The sequence below is a fragment of the Symphalangus syndactylus genome, chromosome 10 (assembly GCF_028878055.3).
Source record: "Symphalangus syndactylus isolate Jambi chromosome 10, NHGRI_mSymSyn1-v2.1_pri, whole genome shotgun sequence".
NCBI lineage: Eukaryota > Metazoa > Chordata > Mammalia > Primates > Hylobatidae > Symphalangus > Symphalangus syndactylus.
The window spans coordinates 17,453,074-17,478,073 of NC_072432.2; the positions used below are offsets into that span (position 1 = coordinate 17,453,074).

The 25,000-nt window shown below is 44.0% G+C and overlaps 1 protein-coding gene across 5 annotated transcripts in view; it reads right to left on the bottom strand.

The window, feature by feature from the left end:
- UPF2 (UPF2 regulator of nonsense mediated mRNA decay) overlaps positions 1-11,529 on the bottom strand; it is a 122,202-nt gene extending 110,673 nt beyond the window's left edge. Inside the window, exons 1-3 of one of the 5 annotated variants that reach the window (XM_063610071.1) lie at positions 11,217-11,497; positions 5,258-5,380; positions 3,428-3,810 (exon numbers count right to left, since the gene is read on the bottom strand). In XM_063610071.1, coding sequence (XP_063466141.1) covers positions 3,428-3,792 — 365 coding nt within the window. In that variant the 5' untranslated portion in view covers positions 3,793-3,810; positions 5,258-5,380; positions 11,217-11,497. Of the gene's footprint in view, positions 1-3,427; positions 3,811-5,257; positions 5,381-6,781; positions 7,077-11,057; positions 11,194-11,216 lie in introns of those variants that run through there. The other 4 variants (XM_063610069.1, XM_055296509.2, XM_055296508.2 and 1 more) reach the window with 4 other exon arrangements.
- Between the last annotated feature and the right edge of the window lie 13,471 nt (positions 11,530-25,000).

The following is a 25,000-nucleotide window of genomic DNA, read 5'->3' on the forward strand; positions in this document are numbered from 1 at the left end:
AAGCTGAGGTGGGGGGAATCGCTTGAGCCCAGGAGGTTGAAGCTGCAGTGAGTCACGATCACACAATAGCTCTCCAGCCTGGGTGACAGAGTGAGGCCCTGTCTCAAAAAATTATACACATATCTATAAACCTCTAAAAAAGTAGATTTTCATCTTTCTGAGATAATCATCCCTGAGTTACAAGATAATTATTTGATTTTTCCACTAAAAGCTACAACATATTAACAGGAAGGTGGCCTCTATCACTGAGACCATGGACAGTTGAGTATCTCTTTGAAGTCTCCCAGCAACACACAAATACAAAATGAGCAGTGAAAGTACATTTTAAGAAAGTATGTACAAGGCTGGGTGCCATGGCTCACACCTGTAATCCCAGCACTTTGGGAGGCCAAGACAGGTGGATCACCTGAGGTCAGGAGTTCGAGATCAGCCTGACCAACGTGGAGAAACACCGTCTCTACTAAAAATACAAAAATTAGCCAGGTGTGGTGGCGCATGCCTGTAATCCCAGCTACTCAGGAGGCTGAGGCAGGAGAATGGCTTAAACCTGGGAGGCGGAGGTTACAGTGAGCCAAGATCGCGCCATTGCGTTCCAGCCTGGGCAACAAGAGTGAAACTCTGTCTCAAAAAAAAAAAAGAAAAGAAAGTATGTACATACATTAAATAACTCAATTTTCAGCTGCACTGAAAACACTTTAAGATATAGAATGAAGTTTTCATGGGTAAATGCTATGATGCTTTAAAATACTCCAGGGGGAAAAAGTGGGTAATTATCGATGCTAGGTAGATGGGGGACTAGTTCACTATACTATTCTATATTTGCATACATCTGAAATTTTCCCAGGAGCTCAGGAGTTGAAGACCAGCCTGGGCAACACAGCATAATCCGTCTCTACAAAAAATACAAAAATTAGCTAAGTATGGTGGTATGCATCTGTAGTCCCAGCTATTCAGGAGGCTGAGGTGGGAGGATCGCTTGAGCCCAGGAGGCAGAGATCTCAGTGAGCTGAGACCAGGCCACCGCACTCCAGCCTGGGTGACAGAGCAAGACCCTGTCTCAAAAAAAAAAAAAAAAAAAAGACTCTCTTAAGAATCATGGTTCTGAATATTCCAAAACTAGGCACTACTATAGCCTTGCAGACCTAAGGCTTCTGTTCCTTATTAAAAGAGGTCCTGGCCAGGGGTGGTGGCATGAGCCTGTAATGACAGCTACTCAGGAGGCTGAGGCAGGAGGAATCACTTGAGCCCAGGAGTTGGAGGCTGCAGTACATTATGACGGAACCTGAGAATAGCCACTGCACTCCAGCCTGGGTAACAACACAGCAATGCACCCATCACCCCCACAAAAAAGGGAAGAAAGTAGAAGTCCTAAAGAACAACTCTTGAGAAGAAAGGGGCCGTTCTAGAGATCTATACAAAAATCGTGCTTGCAAAAAGCTTTTTAAATTATATATTTGGCCACACACAGTGGTGTACATCTGTAGTCCCAGCTACAAGGGAGGCTGTAGTGGGAGGATCGCTTGAGCTCAGCAATTACAGACTAACTTAGACAAAATAGAAAGACACCGTTTCCAAAAAACGATTTTTTAGGCCAGGCATGGTGGCTCACGCCTGTAATCCCATAACTTTGGGAGGCTGAGGCAGAAGGACTTCTTGAGTCCAAGAGTTCAAGACTAGCCTGGGCAACATGGTGAAACTCTATCTACAAAAAGTACAAAAATACCCAGGTGTGGTGGCATGCACCTGTAGTCCCCGCTACCAAGGAGGATGTGATGGGAGGATGGCTTGAGCCCGGGAGGTCAAGGCTGCAGTGAGCTGGCATTGCACCACTACACTCCAGCCTGGTTGGAGTTTGTTGAGCTCTTGTTATGTTACCAGGCACTGTACAAAATATATTAGCAAATATCCTTAAGACAGTACCAATGAAGTTAAATTCTACAAGCCTCATTTTAGAGATCAATAAAATGAAACTTAAAAAGGGTAAGTTGCCCTCTTAAATTAAAAAAAAATTTTTTTAATTAAAAAATAAATAAGTTATATATTTATTCTTTCCCTTATTTTTCTTCATAGAGACAGGGTCTCGCTATATTGCCGAGGCTGGTCTTGAACTCCTGAGCTCAACCAATCCTCCTGCCTCAGCCTCCCAAAGTGCTGGGTTTATAGGCGTGAACCACCATGCCTTGGCCTAATAAGTTTTATATTTAGAGAAGAGCTTATGCTATTCAACAACAGTCACTGCTGATGCATCTCTGGTGTTTTTCCTATAAGAACTACGTTTTTCACTAGTTTATTATTTACTTGCACAGATTTACAAGGTTAAAAATAGATTTAAATAAAGATAAGAATGGAAGGCATTGTGGAATTGTGCTTAATGAATAGTCAAAAGTTTTAAAGTCAGGCCAACCCAGCTTTAAATCCCAACAGCTCTACTATTTGCTGTGACCTTAAGCAACTTACCCTCCTTAAGCTTCATTTTATTAATCTGTAAAATGAGGATCATAAAACTTACTTCACTGGGATTGTTCTAGGGATAGATGCTAATATGTTCTGTACAATGCCTGATACATAAGAACTCAACAAACATCAGCCAACTGAAGGTTTTCAATTTTTTTAAAAAATGGAGTATTATCATACCATGAAAAAAAGTATTTTTTTATTATTATTATTACTTTTTTGAGATGCAGTCTTGCTCTGTTGCCCAGGCAGGAGTGCAGTGGCACAATCTTGGCTCACTGCAACCTCCGCCTCCTAGGTTCAAGCGATTCTCCTACCTCAGCCTCCTGAGTAACTGGGACTATAGGCATGTACCACCATGCCTGACTAATTTTGTATGAAAAAAAGCCTTTAAAAAACAAACAGCCAGGTGTGGTGGCTCACACCTGTAATCCCAGCACTTTGGGAGGCAGAGGCAGGTGGATCACCTGAGGTCAAGAGCTCAGGACCAGCCTGGCCAACATGGTGAAATCCCATCTCTACAAAAATACAAAAATTAGCTGGGCATGATGGCAGGTGCCTGTAATCCCAGCTACTCGGGAGGCTGAGGGAGGCTGAGGCAGGAGAATCACTTGAACCCAGGAGGCGGAGGTTGCAGTGAGCCGAGATGGTGCCATTGCACTCCAGTCTGGGCGACTGAGCAAAACTCCGTCTCAAAATAAATAAATAAATAAATAAATAAATAAATAGTAAAAACAGATTATCCAAAACCTCAAACAGTACTCATTAAAGATTGTTACTATTATTTAATTTGAATAATTAACGCACCTTAAGCATGCCTCTAGTCAGTGAAACTAACGGAACAAGTAAATTAAGATACTCCCAATTCTTAAAGAGCTGTACCCAGGACGCTATATTTCAAATAATGTTTTTTTCCCAAAATATTCCAATCTTCCCATTCCCTTATATCAATAAATACAATCAACTGCCTTACTTCATCTGAGCAGCTGCTTCTTCTTCTTGCTGACGTTTGGCCTGCTCTTCTTGCTTCTTTCTCTCTTCCTCTTGATGTTTCTTTTTTTCTTCCTCTTCTTTTTTCTTTGATTCTTCCTCTGCCTTCACCTTTTCTTCGTCTTTTTTCTTGCGTTCCTTGTCTTCCTTTTTTCTCTTATCATCTTCCAGTCTCTTCTTCTTGTCTTCAGGGGCCTTGCTGACCTCCTTCTTGGCAGTGAGCTTGATATCGTCTTTTGGCCTCTCCTTGCTGCTCACTGGCCGCCTTTCACTGCAGTCTTTTTCCTTGTTATTTGGTAAAGAGTCTTTTTCTTCCATACTTGCTGGCTTTTTACGCTCAGCTGGCATTATGTGACCCAGGACAATCTGTAAGAGGGAAAGAATGTCAGTACCGTAGATGCAGTGACTTTTTTAAATGATATCACACTATTTTTTTAAACAGAACATATTAATGCAACTTGGCAATTGTAAAAGAGTAAAAACAGGCATGTAAAATGAATACTATTTCTGTGACAAAATAAGTTATTGGTCACATTCCACATCCTATCATTATTAGTTAGGCCTATGTCTAAGTACTTGTTTTTTTACTTTTTATAAGGAAAAATCCAAGCCCAGACAAAAGTAGAGAGCATAAGGAACCTCATGTACCCATCACTCAGATTCAGCCACTATCAACTCCAAAACAATATGTCATTTAATTGTAAATACTTCAGAATGTATCTGTGAACATTTTGAGTCAGCTTTAACCCTAGCATTTGACAACCATGAAAGATGGAGGTTCACTATTTCATATAATATTCAATGTCAGTATTTCAGCTGAGAAAGGAAACAAAAACAAGCCCTTGCCTCCTATATGTCAACAGACAAAACAGAACAGCGGACTCACGAATCTCACTTCATTGCTCTAACCTTATCATCAAACTTTCAGATACAAAAACTGTTACTACCTCAAATTAAACTAGACTTTTAACTTCTTCATCTGTATTAGTTAAAGTTAATTTATAAATAAACATGAACCTAAAATCCATATGTTCTGTGCTATATCTGTCAATATAGAGTAGCTATTAGCCCACGGTTTCTAAAGTTCAGCACCATTGACAGTCTGGGCAAAACACTTCTTTGGTTTTAGAGGGAAGGGGTCACCATGTGCTCTGTAGGAGGTTTAGCAGTGTTCCTGCCTGCTATGCAGTGCATACAAGTAGCTCCTGCCTCATTTTGACAACCAAATATAACTCCAGACATTGCTAAATATCCGTTGGAGACAAAATTATCACCCAAAAACTCCGCACTTGTTATATGTGCTTACTTAAATATAAATTAATTAAAATTAAATAAAATTTGAAATTCAGTTCTTCAGTCAGTATCTGTATTTCAAGTGCTCAATTCCACATGTGACTAATGGCTTCCATACACAGCAGGGCAGATACAGAACATTTCCACAGAAAGTTCTATTGGATAGCATTGGCCTATAGTACAGGCTTATAGTTAACTGAAAGTAACTGTGGAACAAAAAACTATACAGGAAAATTCTGAATTTTTCTTTTCTAAAAATATATTTCTCTACTCAGAAATAATTGTCTAATTTTTTTTTAGGCACAGTGTTTCACATTTTAACTCCTAAATTATCTAAGAGTTGTATATAAGAAAATCAAAATTCGGCCGGGCACAGTGGCTCATGCTTATAATCTCAGCACTTTGGGAGGCCAAGGCAGGCGGATCACCTGAGGTCGAGAGTTCGATACCAGCCTGACTAACATGGAGGAACCTCGTCTCTACTAAAAATACAAAATTAGACGGGTGTGGTGGCACATGCCTGTAATCTCAGCTACTCGGGAGGCTGAGGCAGGAGAATGGCTTGAACCCGGGAGGCGGAGGTTGTAGTGAGCCAAGATCACGCCATTGGACTCCAGCCTGGGCAACAAGGACAAAACTCCGCCTCAAGAAAAAAAAGAAAATCAAAATTCTATTTTAGAAGTAGAAAATTAACGAAATTTCTTAGTTTTTTGTTTTCTTTTTGAGACAGGGTCTCACTTTGTCGCCCAGGCTGGAGTGCGGTGGCACAATCACAGCTCACTGAAGTCTCGATCTCCCCGGCTCAAGTGACCTACCTGCCTCAGCCCCCCAAGTAGCTGGAACAGTAGGTGCTCAAAACCACATCCAGGTAATTGTATTTTTAGTAGAGATGGGATTTCCCCATGTTGACCAGGCTGGTCTCGAACTCCTGAGTTTAAGTGATCCATCCACCTGGGCCTCCCAAAGTGCTGGGATTACAGGCATGAGCCATTGTATTTTTAAGCCTTAGTGTTTTTGTTTTTCTTTTTTCTTTTTTTTTTTTGAGTCTCGCTCTGTTGCCTAGGCTGGAGTGCAGTCGTGCGACCTCGGCTCACTGCAACCTCCAACTCCCAGGTTTAAGTGATCCTCCCACCTCAGCCTCCCAAGTAGCTGAGATTATAAGTGTGTGCCATCACACTCAGCTAATTTTTGTATTTTTAGTAAAGACGGGTTTCACCATATTGGCCAGGCTGCTTGAATTCTTGACCTCAAGTGATCCACCTGCCTTGGCCTCCCAAAGTGCAGGATTACAAGCATGAGCCACAGTGCCCGGCCAGCCCTTAGTTTTTTTTTTTTTTTATTAAAAGCAATAGTATCCTTAAATATTTTCAAATATAGGTTTTAAATTACAGCATTTAAAACTAGGTTACCAAAAAAAGCATTTGTAATACTGATATTTTTAAAATACAAAAATACTTTACTTCAGTTCTCTAATAAAATGTTAATATCACAGAAGGCAACCTAGGCCAATAGAAACACTTTAATTTTTGCAGGTACATGCCATAGCCTGTACCTTCTCATAACTACCTTTTCCTTCTACTTTTTCTTTTACTCCCTCATTGCTCTCCACTCCCTTGTTCTATGCATTTATTTTGACAGTGACACCTAAAAGCTGTAGTTAACCCCACTGGTAAAACTCAGAACAACAACAAAAAAGCTGTTGGTCTTATTTTTAAAATCGTCATTAGGGGCTGGGCGCGGTGGCTCACGCCTGTAATCCCAGCAATCTGGGAGGCCGAGGTGGGCAGATCACCTGAAGTCAGGAGTTCGAGACCAGCCTGGCCAACATGGTGAAACCCCATCTCTACTGAAAATACAAAAATTAGCTGCGCGTGGTAGCAGGCACCTGTAATCCCAGCTACTGTGGAGGTGGAGGCAGAACTGCTTGAACCCAGAAAGCAGAGGTTGCAGTGAGCCGAGATCGTGCCACTGCACTCCAGCACGGGCGACAGTGAGACTCCATCACACACACACACACACACACACACACACACACACAAGTTACCTTTAATATATGAAAAAGCAGGCTGCGCACTGTTGCTCATTCCTGTCATCCCAGCACTTTGGGAGGCCAAGGCAGGCGGATCACTTGAGGTCAGGAGTTCACGACCAGCCTGGCCAACATGGGGAAGCCCCGTCTCTACTAAATATATAAAAATTAACCAAGCATGGTAGAGGGTGCCTGTAATCGCAGCTACTCGGGAGGCTGAAGCAAGAGAATCACTTGAACCCGGGAGGCGGAGGCTGCAGTAAGCCAAGATAGCGCCACTGCACTCCAGCCTGGGCAAAAGACGGGAGACTCCATCTCAAAAAAACAAAAAAAGGAAAAGCATTGTTTCTACGCCAAGACAACATTAGCATTTATATTATCTATTTTTTTAATTTAAAAAACTGTTTTAATAAAATAGAGACAAGGTCTCAGTACGCTGTGCTGGCTGGTCTCACACTCCTGGGCTCAAGGGATCCTCCCGCCTCTGCCTTCCAAAGTGCTAGGATTACAGATATGAGCCACTATACCCGGCCAGCATTTCTATTATCTAGAAGTGTAGTTATTGATTCTTATACATTTTCAATTAAATATCCAACTTTAATGTGAAAACATTATGCCCTTAAAGCAAGCAAACTTTCAAAGAGACTGTAATACTAATACACTACTTATGGTACCATACTAAACATTTTACATATATTACCTCATTCAATACTAAAATCTTTATGAGGTGGGTATTATTTTCCCTATTTTATAAATGAGTAAACTGAGACTTGACCAAGTAACTTGACCAAGGCCTGCACAGCTGGTGACAGAATGGGAATCTGAACCCATTCTCTGAACCAAAGAATCCTAAGAGTACCAAATCATGAGATGGGAGACTTCCCCTAAAAATGACTATAGCAACCCATAGAATTATGAATCTCAAGAGTAGAAAGAATCCTTCATAATGGTTAAGTAGTTCTCATAAAACGTTTTTAACTTTTAGCAGATTCTGGCTGAAACATATGTGGACAACTTAATGTCTAAGGTAATAACATGATCTTATTGAGGGATATTAATCATTAAGTGAAAAAAAGTTTATATAGATTTCACATTTTCTGATGTGACGCATCAACAAGTAACATTTCAGGACCACAGGAAACTACAAAGAATGGCATCAGAACTTACAATTCATGTCTTTCTCCCTTTTTTTTTTTTTGAGATTGAGTCTCACTCTGTCACCAGGCTGGAGGTGCAGTGGCACGATATCGGCTCACCGCAGCCTCTGCCACCCGGGTTCAAGCCATTCTCCTGCCTCAGCCGCCTGAGTAGCTGGGATTACAGGCATGTGCCACCATGCCCAGCTAATTTTGTATTTTTAGTAGAGATGGGGTTTCTCCATGTTGGTCAGGCTGGTCTCAAACTCCTGACCTCAGGTGATCTGCCCGCCTTGGCCTCCCAAAGTTCTGGGATTTACAGGCATGAGCCACCGCGGCTGGCCTCATGTCTCATTCTAAAATAAAATAAAGTCTTAAATTCTTCAAAGAAAAGATTAAGAAATTCATGTCGCATCTGACAAATTCACAAAGATCATCATTTATTAGTTCAACAAAGTCCCAAACTTTTATGACTCTTTAGGAAAATTCGTTTGTTCATTAAATTTTAAGTACTTAGTATATGAAATAAAGCTATAGTAGGCATGTAAGAATTAGACTCGGGGCTGGGTACGGTGGCTCATACCTGTAATCCCAACAGTTTGGGAGGCCAAGGCCGGCAGATCATGAGGTCAAGAGATCGAGACCATCCTGGCCAACAACATGGTGAAACCCCATCTCTTCTAAAAATACCAAAATTAGCTGGGCATGGCGGCACACACCTGTAGTCGCAGCTACTCAGGAGGCTGAGGCAGGAGAATCACTTGAACCCGGGAGGCAGAGGTTGCAGTGAGCCGAGATGGCGCCACTGCACTCCAGCCGGGCGACAGAGCAAGACTCCGTCTCAAGAAAAAAAAAAAAGGATTAGACTGTACCCTAGAGCATAATAAAACAGATTCTCCATAAAACCCTTAAGTCCTGATACTGGTATCTTCTTTCAACCACTTCATCCTTACATTACAAGCATACACCCAAAGTATACTTGGAACTAAATTTCTGTAAACAAAAAAATAAGACAAAAACCTAGAAGTTCATGAGGCAGCAATGCAACTTGTGAAAACAACATACATGGGCTTGGAAGTCGGACTGATTTTAAATCTGCATCCCAACTCTGCAGCCTGATAGCTACAGAAATCAGGCAACAACTTCTCTGAGTCCACTTATTTATCAATAAGATGGATATACTGCTATCTATCTTGTAAAGTTCTTAAAATTCTAGCATAGTAACTAGCACGAGGGAGGCATTAATAAATGTTCTGTCACAAAGAACACTGAGAAGTTCAGCATACAATGAAAGATTTGTAAAGTCAGATAAAAACTATTAGATTTTATCTACTTCTATCCTCAATTTTTACATTCCAAGGACAGCAGCAGAGTCACCTACCCAAGATTACACAGGTAGTTTCCGTGGCTGGACCAACACTCACTACCCCGTGCTCTTTTTCACTACCTACACTAAAACGAGTAAAATATACAAACACCATGATTCACCTCAATACACGTTTGTTTTATGTCGACTTAAAAAGCTGAGCACTAAGTGATATTTAATAAAATGCTAAAATTCTTATTTCAATAACTTCAAGCTTTAACAGCCAAACTTTTCATCTGAAGTGTTTCCAAAAGTTTTTCAAGTCCAAACTACAATTTTAAATAGGTCCTTTCTCAAGATAGTAAGGAGAAAAAGTCGTGATCTTTTCACTGGAATCCGATTAGCTGTTACAAATTAGTTTGCTGAATACAATTATATTCAGACTACCCTTAAAAGGAAACCATGCTTTAAAACCACCTTCCTAGCTCCCAAAATAGTGTCCTGTCACTTGAACTGTATATGTTCTTTGGTATTCTAAATATATTCTGAACTTCCAAAAGAAAGCAAAACTAATTTAGTAGCAAAAGTACCAATGGAGTGTATTGGGGGGAAGAGAGCACAAAACGGGGTGTTTCCCTTTTAAAGACATTCCCTTGCAAAGTACCATATGGATTAGGTATGAAATCCCAATCAGAGTGCTCCGAAAACACTCCACAGTGGGAGAATGCTGTTTTACCTTTCAATTCTCTTATTCAAAATGCTGTAAGGACAGAACAGCACAGGAACACTATCTCCCAGTTTCTGACTTTATTTTTTAAAGAACATCCTTAGCATAAAGGACGTGTTAAGAACTGTTAGAAATTGTACCAGCTCACAAATGAAGAGACTGACGATGTTGAGGAACACCTAAGAACTATGGAAATGAGATAAAGCGTCTGCGAGGGTTTCACTTTGATCTGATGCATCACTTCGTGTCGAGTAAGTCTTCTAAGAAGAGCAAGAGAGCTGAAGGTCCGATCACCCCAGCGTGGACCCAGCTGGCTCTGCTCTACCAACCTGGGGACCAAATATCCTGTGATCACTTTCTTAGTCCAACAGTCCTAGCAAGAAGAGAGTGCTTGGAGCCTTGAAGAGGTGAAGGTAAAGTGAAGAATCAACCAGCCTATGTGATTAAAAGGAAGTCAACCGAACAGCCCATGCCCACCATCCCCAGACACAGCCCAAGCCCCTTCCCCTACACACACCTCTCCTACAAACCCCTGCTCTGCTGGTGTAGGAACCTCTACACCCACCACACTTCCCCGCCACAACTCCCCTTCCCACAGGTATCCACGGTCACCTTCGCGGACCATCGCTGCCCCAACCCCAACTTCTCGCCCCACACTCCCTCGCAACAGAAGCCTCCCCGGCCGGTCTCCCCACTCCGCAGCCTCCCACACACGCGCCCTCCCCACTTTCTCGCCCTCGCTTCCCTCTCGGCTCTCGAGGAGCTTCCCCCGACCTCCCCTCGCTCTCCTCCACGCCCCCGAACACCTTCGCCCCTCCACCGCGGGCTCCCCGCCTCCAGCCCCGAGGCCCGGCCCAGGCATGTGGGGCAGGCACCTCCTCCACCGCCCCCCAAGCATGGCCCGGCCCGGGGGCTCCCGCGTTGATGGGAGCCTCGGAGAGAGGGGGTCTGAGGAGAACGACGCCGGACCCGCGGTCCCTCCACCGCTCGCCGACCCCGGAGAGCTGGAGTGTGGAGTCGCCTCTGGGGTCCCCGAGGGAGTAGGAGTCTAGGCCGGTGCCCCCCAGCCCCGTTTCCTCCCGATCGTTGGAGCGGAGGGGAAGGAGGATCTCCGGGACTCACCTCGAGCCTGTTGTCAACATTAGCCCCGGGTTTCCCAGCACCAACTCCAGCGCTCGGGCTCTCCCCTCCCCTCCCCCCACCTATCTCGCAGCCGAGGGCCCGCCTTCCCTCAGCTCCCCCTCCTCCCTCCGCCCGCCGGCCCTCCCGCCCGCCACTCACCAGCGCGGCCGGGCTGAGAGTGGGGGCGGGGCGGAAGGAGGCGAGCGGGAGAAGGCCATCCGCGCGACTGCCCGATTAGAAACAGTCCTGATCGTCTTCCCCGCGGCATGGCGATGCCCCCAGCTTGACTCTGGGGTGGCGGGTCCGGGGCAAAGGCTCATATGAGTACCACCCACTTAACGGCTCTTCCAAATTCCTCAGTCGATGAGAAGAGCGAATTTTTCAGACAGGCAATGCGCAAGGTAGCCACTACCAGCACCTCAAACCAGGGCCCCAGCGGAGGGGTGGAGTGTTCCGAGGACCCGAGGCAGGAAGTGGATTGGTCGCCAGGAAAGGGGAAGCGCCTGAATTGGAGCTGCGCAGGCGCAGCCGCTTCGCGGGGGATGGGGGTGGGAAGCGCGAATGGGGCGGGGCGGAGCTCACGGGAGGCGAGGAAAGGTGGTGGAATAGTGGGAGGGTTACGGAGCGCCACTAAGGACAAGCCTGGCCACGTGATTCTCCTGGGAGTTTCCTGGTGCGAACCTAAGGAAGAGGTCTAAGAAGAGAAAGTTTGATTGGACTAATTCGAGGGGAGACGTGGAAGATTTAGAAAATTGGAAACTGGAGAAACTAAAGCATATGGCTGGTTTGGGATGTGGGAGTCGCTTAGGAATGGGTCTAGTTTTAAGAATGCCCTAAAAGACATCGAAAGTCCTGCGGGGGGATTTCCAGAAGCACTTCTAGGTGTTCGACGTAAAAACCACCCAGGGCGAAGAAGAATCAAGGCTTTTTCCATACACTTCTTAGAAAGTACCCGGTTCTAGGAAGCAAATTTTTAAAAATTACAGTGGCAAGACCTCCCTGAGTTATCAAATCACCCATTTAAAAAAAAAAATGGCCAGCGTCGACATTTCTTCTGAATGCGAACCCAGGGCGACTTTCAAAAATGGGTATCAGTTTATCCACACTGCTTATTTCCTCCTGAATTGCTGAAATGGTGCATCTGGCCTCGAAACAGTACTGGGTTCTGCCAACGTGATCCGAGTAGGTGGCTCTGGCTGGTGCGGAGCTAGAGGAACAAGGGTGCGAAACTAGTCTTGACGTTTGCTTGACTTGAGGGGGCCCCACCTGGTGTCCAAGCCCATGTAATGAACTACTACCAACCACAAATACCTGAGGCAAGTCCAGGTTCCCTATGACTCAACCTTTGCCCATTTGCCTCTATTTACTGTTTGCTTCCCCATTTGTTCTTAGCACGCAAATTATCCTCTCATACTGCGTGTTGCTGCTTCCTGTATTTAAATATATATATATTTTTATACACTACACATAGGTCAGTCATTTAAAGGATAGTAAAAGAGAAAGATGAATACTGCTATTCTGCAGCATTGATAAACAATTATGAGAACTCCCCCAAATACCATATTGGTGATAGCCACCCACGCTTCTCTTCAAGGTTCCCTTTTCCCATTTCGTCGGATTACCTTAAGAAGCTTTACTTCTGGCTGGCGCGGTGCCTCATGCCCGTAATCTCAGCACTTTGGGAGGCTGAGGCTGGTGGATCACCTGAGGTCAGGAGTTCCAGACCAGCCTGGCCCCAACATGGTGAAACCCAGTCTCTACTAAAAATACAAAATTAGCCAGATGTGGTGGCAAGCGCCTGTAATCCCAGCTACTTGGGAGGCAGAGGCAGAAGAATCACTTAGAACCCGGGAAGCAGAGGTTGCAGTGAGCCGAGATAGAGCCACTGCACTCCGGACTGGGCAACACAGCAAGACTCTGTCTCAAAAAAAAAAAAGAAAAAAGCTTTACGTCTTTGTTAATAAATATAATAAATCCTTCTCATCCTAAATCAAGTCAACCTTTGCCTTTGATCAGGTGTTAAAAGGAAATCACCTAAAATCAAAAAATAGGAGGGCCTTTTTGTTGAGCATTTGCTATTTTACATTTGTGATTTTAGTTAATCGCAATCACCATTTTATAAAAATTGAGTGAGATTAATTTACTATCACAAAACCAATAAGTATACTATCTGGTATTCTACTCAAATCTAACTCCAAAAACCCAAGTTCTTTCTGCTATGTCTGTATGCAAACTTTTACATAAACTGAGAATGCTGCCAATCATTTTACTTCCAAAGACAGATGTCAAGCTAGCCACCAAAAGCCTGATGTGGGAATATCATTGTAATCTCTTAACTAGAAAAAACACCCACTCTGAAGAGCTCGTCATTTTTTTATTTGGATAATAATTCAAACTTCATGATTTTCTGAAAATACATTCTCAAGATGAATTTTTGAGAAAAGTCTCAAAAATGTTCATTGTTCTTTTTGCTTGCTCTAATTGACAGAACGGTTCTACGTGGGGAAAAAAGAGAATGAAACTATTTAGTTTTTATTTAGACCTACACGATACTACTCGCTACTTAAAACCTACCTAGTGGCAGCTTCACAGACGAAAGCAAAGGCCAGGCAAAGAGATTACAATTACAGAGCAGGACAAATCCTGAGTTTAAGGAAAAGAAAAAAGCATCAGATGAGGCCAACCTGCTATAACTACAGCCTCTGCCCACTGACCTCAGAGAACTGGGAGTGTTCTGTTCCATGAGGAAATCCAGCTTTGATCTTTTAGAAGCCGATGTTTAACTAACCTAGTTTAAGCTGCTTTTTAAAAAATACCCAACTCTTGGTATATCTCTGGTAGAAATTTTTTCAGTGTCTCCTCTATCTGCTTAACAGTTTCCAAAAGTAAATGTGTTGAAGTGTGTCCCTTCAACATGAAATATAAGCATTGGCCGGGCGTGGTGGCTCACGCCTGTAATCCCAACACTGGGAGGCTGAGGCGGGCGGATCACCTGAGGTCGGGAGTTCGAGACCAGCCTGGCCAACGTGGTGAAACCCTGTCCCTACTAAAAATATAAAATTAGCCAGGCGTGGTGGTGTGCGCCTGTAATCCCAGCTACTCAGGAGGCTGAGGCAGGAGAATCACTTGAACCTGGAAGGCGGAGGTTGCAGGGAGCCGAGATCACTCCATTGTACTCCAGCCTGGGCAACAAGACCGAAACTCCATCTCAAAAAAAAAAAAAAAAAAAAAGAAATATAAGTATTGATGGTGCATTTAAACAAATATAAACATACGAAACATATTAGTACTTGTTAACAAATCATGTTGGAATTTCTTGTGGAACTGTAAAATGAAAATCAGTTTACTAACACTGGCTTCTCTGAATTCCACCAAAATAGAACACAAGCAATGTGAGATTAACCTGTTTTATTTTTCAAGCTTTTAATGTGGCTAGACAAAAAAGTAAATTAATATTGGCTTGGCCAGGCGCCATGGCTGACACCTGTAATCCCAGCACTTTGGGAGGCCAAGGCGGGTGGATCACCTGAGGTCAGGAGCTCGAGACTAGCCTGGCCAACATGGTGAAACCCTGCCTCTACTAAAATACAAAAATTGGCCGGGCATGGTGGCAGGCGCCTGTAATCTCCACTACTCGGGAGACTGAGGTAGGAGAATCGCTTGAACCCAGCAGGCGGAGGTTGTAGTGAGCCAAAATCGCGCCACTGCACTCCAGCCTGGGCAACAAAGCGAGACTCCCTCTCGAAAATAAATACATAAATAAAATAAATAAATCAAATGACAAGACTTATAAAGTGCTTAGAACAGCACTTGGCAAGTTAGTGAAAGTCCGATGAATGAGATTAAAATCTAATGCAGGAGGTAGATCGTAAATAAACAGATAAAAACTGTGATGGTTAGAATAAATGCTCAAAGGGAAAAAGGGTAACGTAATGCAGAGTAACAGGAGAGAGGGAAGAGGGTGGCTGTTTTACAGTCAGGAAAAGGCTCTTGAATGATGTAAAATTTGAACTAAAACTTAGAGAATTGGAAGTTCCTAGTTATGCAAACTGGAAATGTCAAATGGGCATTTGGAACACAGGGGAGAGCTCCAGCCTAGAGATGAAATTTTGAAAGTCATCCGTAGAGACAGTATTTAAAGCCATAAGAATGGATGGGTTCAGGCCAGGCGCAGTGGCTCACGCCTGTAACCCCAGCACTTTTGGAGGCCGAGGAAGGCAGATCACTTGAGGTCAGGAGTTTGAGACCAGCTTGGCCAACATGGCAAAACCCCATCTCTACTAAAAATACAAAAATTAGCCAGGTATAGTGGCACACACCTGTAGTTCCGGCTACTCCAGAGGCTGAGGCAGGAGAATGGCATGAACGTGGGAGGCAGAGGTTGCAGTGAGCCGAGATGGTGCCACTGCATTCCAGCCTGGGCAAATACGATCCACGTCGCAGGGGGGCGGGCGCCCCCCGCGATGCAGGGAGTAATATCACCCCCCTCTCCCCCTCTGGATATTACGATCCATGGTGGTCACACAGCGTGTTGACGATATTGTCAGTAATATCTTCCCCGCCTCTGGAAATTACCAGCTATATAACAGACTGGTGTACATCCTCTGCACTCTTTGTAGTAATAGCATCCTCTCGCCCCTGGATATTAAGAACAATATCACAGGAGTGTTTCTACCCCCAGCAGCATTGGGTGTAGTATCGTCCTCTCCCACGTTGAAATTAGGAACAGTATCACTGGGGGCGTGTCTACCGCATGCGATATTGAAAGTAACATCCTCCTCTTCTCTCCTGGATCATGGGGACAATATCCCTGGGGTGGTGGACACTTTCTGCGGTATTGGGAGTAGCGTCATCCTCTCCCCCTTGGAATATTAAGGACCATATGACAGGGGGGCTGTACACACCCTGCGCTATTAAGAAGACTATTATCCTCCCCTGCCCTGCACGTTAGAAAAAATATCACAGACTGGGTGTACACCTCCTGCGATATGGGGGTAATAGCATATTCTCTTCTTCTGGGTAGTAGGAACAATATTACACGGGTTTGTACACTTTCTGTGATATTGGGAGTAATATCAACCTCTTCACCTTTGAATATTAAGAACAAGGTCGGGCGCGGTGGCTCACGCCTGTAATCCCAGCACTTTGGGAGGCCGAGGCGGGTGGATCACGAGGTCAGGAGATCGAGACCATCCTGGTTAACACGATGAAACCCCGTCTCTACTAAAAATACAAAAAATTAGCCGGGCGCGGTGGCGGGCGCCTATAGTCCCAGCTACTCGGGAGGCTGAGGCAGGAGAATGGCGTGAACCCGGAAGGCGGAGCTTGCAGTGAGCCGAGACCGCACCACTGCACTCCAGCCTGGGCGAAAGAGCGAGACTCTGTCCCCCCCCCCGCAAAAAAAAAAAAAAGAACAATATCCCAGACTGGATGTACACCACCTGCCATATTGGGAGTAATATCAGCCTCTCCTCTCCATGGATATTAGGAAGAATATCCCAGGATGGGTGTACACCTCCTGCTGGATGGGGAGTCATATCGTCCTCTCCCTTCCTGGCTACTAGGAACAATATCAGAGGGTGGGTGTACACAGCCTGCGATATTGGGGCTAATATCACCCTCTCCCCCTCTGCATATTAGGAACAATATCACAGAAGGGGTGTACACTTCCTGCGATACTGGGAGTAATAGCATTCTCTTCTTCCGGGAATATTACAAGGAATATCACGGGGTGGATGCACACCCACTGCTAGATTGGGAGTAACGTCATACGCCACCCCCTGGAGATGATATTCGGATCAATATCACTGGGTGGGTGTACACCTACTGTGATATTGAACGTAATATCATGCTCTCTCCCTCCCTGGACATTAGGAACAATATCACAGGGGGGTGTACACCCAATGAGGTATTAGGCATGATATTCATATTAATTCTTCCTCATTTATTATTCACAGGAATATGTATTACCAATATTAATATTAATATTCAGAAATCATTGCTAATAAAAAATGTTCAGGTTATTAATATTAATATTAAATATTAGGAGCTAGTATTAATGTTTTCTCATAAGATCAATATCAGTTATTAATACCAGGAGTCATTAACCATTAATAATAATCATTTATTGTTATCATTAGTATAACTTTAATACTCATTATCATTATTATCAGTATTGATTTTAGAAATTATATGATCAGTTATTAATATTGATAATTATTAGTATCAATTAATAATTGATAGTATGAATTGCGGTAAGTAACATTGCGCCATTCCACCACTCCCTTGGCAGCTCGGTTACGTACCCAAAATGAGAATACATATGCCCCTGAGAGAGCGGCGGTATACTGGGATAGAGGAGGATGGTCACGTGGTGGACAGGTGTGTTTTTGTGTACCAGCCCTTCACCTCTGCCGACCTTCTCAACAGGGAAAACAATACCCGTCCTAGACCGAAAAACCACAAGCCCTAATTGATTTGCTCCAAACTGTTATCCAGACCCACAACCCCACCTGGGCTGATTCCCACCAGTTGCTCATGTTGCTCCTTAACAGAGATGAAAGGCGAAAGGCGGAGAGGGCTCCAGGCAGCAACTAAGTGGCTAGAGGAACATGCACCGGCTGATTATCAAAACCCCCAAGAGTATGGAAGGACACAGTTACCAGGAACCGAACCCCAGTTGGACCCACATGAAAGAGAGGATATGCAAAGGCTAAACCGAGACAGGGAAGCTCTTTGGAAGGATTAAAAAGGGGAGCTCAGAAGGCCACAAACGTTAACAAGGTCTCTGAGGTCATTCAGGAAAAGAAGAAAGTCCAGCAGGATTCTACCAGAGACTGTGTGAGGCCTATGGTATGCATACTCCCCTTGATCCCGACAACCCTGAAAATCAGCGCACGATTAACATGGCTTTCGTCCGTCAAAGCGCAGAAGACATTAGAAGAAACCTGCAGAAGCAGGCTGGGCTTGCAGGGATGAATACATCACGATGAGTAGAAAGAGCTAAGCAGGTGTTTGTAAACAGGGATGCAGTAAGCCTCGAGGAAAACCGCAAAGAGAATGAACGTCAGGCCCGGCAAAATGCCGACCTGTTTGTTAGCTGCAGCAATCAGAGGGGTCCCCCCAAAGAAGCAAGGGAAGGGGGGGCCCTGGGAAGGAAACTCAGCTTGGCTGTCAGAGTTTGCAGCGTAACCAGTGTGCTTATTGTAAAGAAATAGGACATTGGAAGAACAAATGCCCTGAGCTCAAAAGAAAACAAGGTGACTCAGAGCAGGAGGCCCCGGACGAGGGGGAAGGGGCCCGGCTCAACCTGGCAGAAGGGTTATTGGACTGAGGGAGACCGGGCTCAAGTGTCCCCAAAGAACCTCTGGTCAGAATGACAGTCAGGGGTAGAGACATTGATTTTCTTGTAGATAGCGGTGCTGAACATTTGCTAGTAACCACCCTGGTCGCCCCTTTATCCAAAAAGACTCTTGACATCACTGGAGCCACGGGGGTTTCAGCCAAGCAAGCTTTCTGCTTGCCTGGGACTTGTACTGTAGGAGGACATAAAGTGATTCACCCGTTTTGTACATGCCTGACTGTCCCTTGCCGTTGTTGGGAAGGGACTTGCTTAGCAAGCTGAGAGTCGCTATCTGTTTGACAGAACATGGCTCTTGGCTGCTAAAGTTACCCGCAACGGGAGTCATTATGACCCCTACGGTCCCCCAAGAGGAGGAATGGAGACTTTTCTGAACTGAGCAGGGCCAAGAGATAAGACCAGCTCTGGCTAAGCGGTGGCCAAGAGTACGGGCGGAAGACAACCCTCCAGGGTTGGCCAGTTAAGACTGGGGCCCAGCCAGTTAGGCAAAAACAGGACCTGGTCCCTAGAGAAGCTCTTCAAGGTATCCGGGTCCATGTCAAGCACCTAAGAACTTTTGGAATGAGAGTTCCTCGTCAGTCTCCACGGAACACTCCCCTCCTGCCTGTTCCCAAACCATGGACCGAGGACTACAGGCCGGGACAGGATTTGCGCTTGTTTAGTCAAGCTACACTGACTTCACATCCAAGAGCACCTAACCCGTCCACATTGTTGGGGTTGCTGCCAGCTGAGGACAGCTGGTTCACCTGCTTGGACCTGAAAGATGCTTTCTTTCCTATCAGATCAGCCCCTGAGAGCCAGAAGCTGTTTGCCTTTCAGTGGGAAGATCCGGAGTCAGGTGTCACTACTCAGTACACTTGGACCGGGCTTCCCCAAGGATTCAAGAACTCCCCCAGCACCTTCGGGGAGGCGTTGGCTCGAGACCTCCAGAAGTTTCCCACCAGAGACCCAGGCTGCGCGTTGCTCCTGTAGGTTGATGACCTTTTGCTGGGACGCCCCACGGCTGTCGGGTGCGCCAAGGGAACGGATGCCCTACGCCGACACCTGGAGGACTGTGGGTATAAGGTGTCCAAGAAGAAAGCTCAGATCTGCCGTCAGTAGGTACGTTACTTCATATTATGAATAATATTACAAGGTGTACAGCCCCTGTGATATTAGGAGTAACATTTCCATAAAATATTTTGAATAATATCACTGTACACCACGGGTGACATTAGGAGTAGCGGCCCCCAAAACTATTATGAATAACTTCACAGGGTGTACTCCCTCTGTGACATTAGGAGTAACATCTTTCTAAAATATTACGTGTAATATGGCAAAATGTACACCCCCTGTGACAGCAGAGGTAACATCGCCCGAGGATCTAAGAAATAATATCAGATTGTGTACCTGCATTGTGACATCAGTAGCAACATCCCTTTAGGGTATTACAGTTATTATCAGAGTATGAACAGCTTCTGTGATGTTAGGAGTAACATCGCCTTACAATATTGGGAATAAGACCGCACGGTGTACACCGCCTGTGACACTAGTGGTAACATTTCTTTAGGATATTACGAATAACATGACAGGGTGTACAGCCCCTGTGATATTAGGAGTAACATATCAAAAAAAACTTTACAAATAATATCACGGTTTGTACACCACGTGTGACATTAGGAGTAACATCCCCTGAAACGATCATGAATAACCTCACAGATTGTACACTGTCTGTGATATTAGGAGTTAACATCTTCCTAGAATGAGAAGAATAACATTGCAGGATGTACGCCGCCGTGACATAAGGACTAACATCACTCCAGGATATTACGAATAATATAACAAAGTGCACACAATTTGTATGGTAGGAGTAACATTCCCCTGGGATACTACGAATCATAGCACAGAAAGCACACCCCCGTGACAATAGGAGTAACATCCCCTTAGGATATTACAAATAATATCACAAGGTGTACACGCATGGTGACACTAGTAACAATATCCAGCTAGTAGATTGTGAATAATATCACAGCCTGCACACATTTGCGACATTAGGAGTAACATGCCCCTAGAATATTATAAATAATATCACAGGGTGTACACACCCTGCGACTTCAGGGTAATCATCCCCCTGGATTACTACAAATAATTTCACAGGATGTTAAACCCCTATGACTATAGGAATAATACACCTCTACGATATAACGAGTAGAATCATAGTGGGTACATCCACTGTGATATTAAAAGTTATACCTCCCTCAGAATAATATCACAGGGCGTACACCATGTGTGCACACCCACTGTGATTTTTAAAGTAATATTTCCTTAGGATATTACGAATAATATCAAGGGGTGTACACACCCTATGACATTAAAATAACATTTCTTTAGGATATTCGAAATAATATCCCAGGGTGTACACCCCATGTGACATTACGAGTAACATCTTCCTAGGATATTACGAATAAGATCCCAGGGTTGACATCCCCTGTGATTTTAAAAGTAAAATCCCCCTAGAATATTGGTAATAATAACACAGGGTGTACACCCCTGTGACGTTGGGAGTAAGACCCTCCCAGGATATTACAAATGATATCAGAAGGTGTACACACACGGTGACATTAGTAGTAATATCCCGCTAGTATATTGTGAGTACTATCCCAGGGTATACACACCTGTGACTTTAGGAGTAACATCCCCCTGGAATATTCCGAATAATGTCACAGGGCGCACACCTCCTGTGACTTGAGGAGTATCATCCCGCTAAAGTATTATGAATAATGCCACAGGGGGTTAGCCCGTGTAATATCACAGGGTGTACACCGCCTGTGACATTAGGAGTAACATCTTTCTAGAACATCACGAGTAATATCACAGTGTGTACACCCTTGGTGACATTTAAAGTAAAATCCCCCTGAGATATTCCGAATAATATCACAGGGAGTACACCCCATGTGACATAGGAGGAATAACCCATGAGGATATAATGAATAATATCAGAGGGTGTACACGTATTGTGACATTAGTAGTAACATCCCACCAGGATATTATGAATAATATCACAATGTGTACACGCTGGGTGATATTAATTTATGTCACATTCCCCTAGAATACGACCCATAACATTACAGGGTGTAGAACACCTGTGATTTATGAGTAACGTTTCTATAGAATATTACAAGTAATATCATTCGGTGTGCACCCCGTGTGACATGAGGAGTAACATCCCGCGAAACTGTGACGAATAATTTCAAAAGGTGTGCACGCTCTGTGACATTAAAAGTCACATCTTGCTAGGATATTACAAATAATATCACAGGGTATACAGCCCCTGTGACATGAGGAGTAACGTCTTCTTAGGATATCACGACTAATATAACAAGATGTACACACCCTGTGACATTAGGTGTAACATCCATCCAGGAGACTACGAATACTATCGCAGCGAACACAACCCCTGTGACAATACGAGTAACATCCCCGTAGGATATTAGGAATAATGTCACAAGGTGTACACACATTGTGACTTCAGTGCTAATATCCCTCTCATATACTGTGAATAATACCACAGGGGTGTACACCCCTGTGATATTACATTAGGAGTAACATCTCCCTAGAGTATTACGAATAATATCATAGGGGTACACATGCCTTTGGTTTAGGAGTAATATTCCCCTAGGATATTACTAATAATATCGCAGTGTGTACACTCACTGTGACATTTTGAGTCCCATTTTCCAAGGATATTATGAATAATATCACAGTAGGTGTTCACACGTAATGTGTACACCATGTATGTACACCCACTGTGATATTTAAAGTAATATCTCTCTATAAGATTACAAATAATATCGAAGGGTGTACACCCCCCGTGACATTAGGAATGACATCCCCCTACAATATTGGGAACAATATCACACGGTGTACACCCCTGTAACATTATGGGTAACATCCCCCCTGAATATTACTAATAATGTCACAAGGTGTACACGCATTGTGACATTAGTAGTAATATCCTGCTAGCATATTTTCAATAATATCACAGAAGGAACACACCTGTGACATTAAGAGTAACATCACCCTAGAATAGTAAGAATAATAACACGGGGTGTACACATTCTGTGACATTAGGAGTATCATCTCTCAAGAATATTACAAATAGCGTCACAGGGTGTTATCTTCTGTGCCAATAGGAGTATAGACCCCTGGGAAATTATGAATACTATCATAGGGTGTGCACCCCCGTGACAGTAGGAGTAACATCTTTCTAGAATATCACGAATAATATCACAATGGTATACCCCCTGTGTCATTAAAAGTAAAATTGCCCTAGGATATTACGAAATAGAACACAGGGAGTACACCCTGTGTGACATTAGAAGTAACATCCCCCGAGGATATAACAAATAATATCAGAGAATGTACATGCATTGGGACATCAGTAGCAACATCTCTTCAGGACAATAGGAATAATATCAAAGGGTATACACGCATTGTGAAATGAGTAGTGAACTCCTGCTAGGATATTATGAATTTTATGACAGGGTCTACGCGCCCTGTGACATTAGCAGTAATGTTTTCCTAGAATATTATGAAGAATATTAAAGGGTGTACAGGACCTGTGAATTACGAGTAACATTTCTGTAGAATGTTGCACGTAACATCACTGTGTGTCCACCCCGTGTGACATTAGGGGTAACATCCCACAAAATTATAACAAATAATTTCACAAGATGTACACCCTCTGTGACATTAAAAGTCACATTTCCCTAGAATATGACTGTAATATCACAGAGTGTACACCCTCTGTGATACGAGGAGTGACATCTTACGAGGATAATACGAGTAATTTGGCAAGGTGTACAAACCCTGTGACATAAGGAGTGACATCCCTCTAGGATATTATGAATAATATCAAAGGGAACATGCCCCGTGTGACAATAAAAGTAACCTCCCCTTAGGATAATAAGAATAACACCACTAGGTGTACACACGTTGTGACATTATTATTAATGTCCCGCTAGGATACTGGGAATAACTTCACAGTGTGTAGGGTCCTGTGACATCAGGATTAACATTCCCCTACAATATTACGAATAATACAGCAGGGTGTATGCCCCGGTGACTTTAGTAGCGGCATCTTGCTAGAATATGGAAAATAATGTCTCAGGGTGTGAACCCAGGGTGGCAGTAGAGAAAAGATCCTAGGAAAAATCGGGGAGTAATATCACCCCCCTCTCCCTGCCTGGGTATTACGATTCACGTCGCAGGGGGGCGGGCGACACCCGCGATGCGGGGAGTAATATCACCCCCACATCCCCCCCGGATATTACGAGTCACGGTGCTCACACAGCGTGTTGACGATATTGTCAGTAATATCTTCTCCGCCTCTGGAAATTACCAACTATATCACAGACGGGTGTCCATCCTCTGCACTCTTTGTAGTAATAGCATCCTCTTGTCCCTGGATATTAAGAACAATATCACAGGAGTGTTTTTACCCCCAGCAGCACTGGATGTAGTATCGTCCTCTCCCACGTTGAAATTATGAACAGTATCACTGGGGGCGTGTCCACCCCATGCGATATTGAAAGTAACGTCATCCTCTTCTCTCCTGGATGATGGGAACAATATCCCTGGGGTCGTGTACACTTTCTGCGGTATTAGGAGTAAGATCATCCTCTCCCCCTTGGAATATTAAGGACCATGTCACAGGGGGGCTGTACACACCCTGCGCTATTAAGAAGACTATTATCCTCCCCCGCCCTGCACATTAGAGAAAATACCACAGAGTGGGTATACACCTCCTGCGATATGGGGGGTAATATCATCTTCTCTTCTTCTGGATAGTAGGAACAATATTACACAGGTTTGTACACTTTCTGTGATATTGGGAGTAATATCAACCTCTCCGCCTTTGAATATTAAGAACAATATCCCAGACTAGATGTACACCCCCTGCCATATTGGGAGTAATATCAGCCTCTCCTTTCCATGGATATTAGGAAGAATTTCCCAGGATGGGCATACACCTCCTGCTGTATGGGGAGTCATATTGTCCTCTCCCTTCCTGGCTACTAGGAACAATATCAGAGGGTGGGTGTACACAGCCTGCGATATTGGGGGTAATATCACCCTCTCCCCCTCCGGATATTAGAAACAATGTCACAGAAGTGGTGTACACTTCCTGCGATACTGGGAGTAATAGCATTTTCTTCTTCCAGGAATTTTAGGAGCAATATCACCGGGTGGATGCACACCCACTGCTATTTTGGGAGTAACGTCATACGCCACCCCCTGGAGATGATATTCGGATCAACATCACTGGGTGGGTGTACACCTACTGCGATATTGAACGTAATATCATGCTCTCTCCCTCCCTGGACATTAGGAACAATATCACAGGTGGGTGTACACCCACTGAGGTTTTAGGTGTACTATTAGTATTAATTATTCCTCATTTATTATTAACATGAATATGTATTACCAATATTAATATTAATATTAAGAAATCATTGCTAATAAAAAGTATTCAGATTATTAATATTAATATTAATTATTAGGAGCTAATATGACTGTTTTCTAATGAATAAGATCAATATCA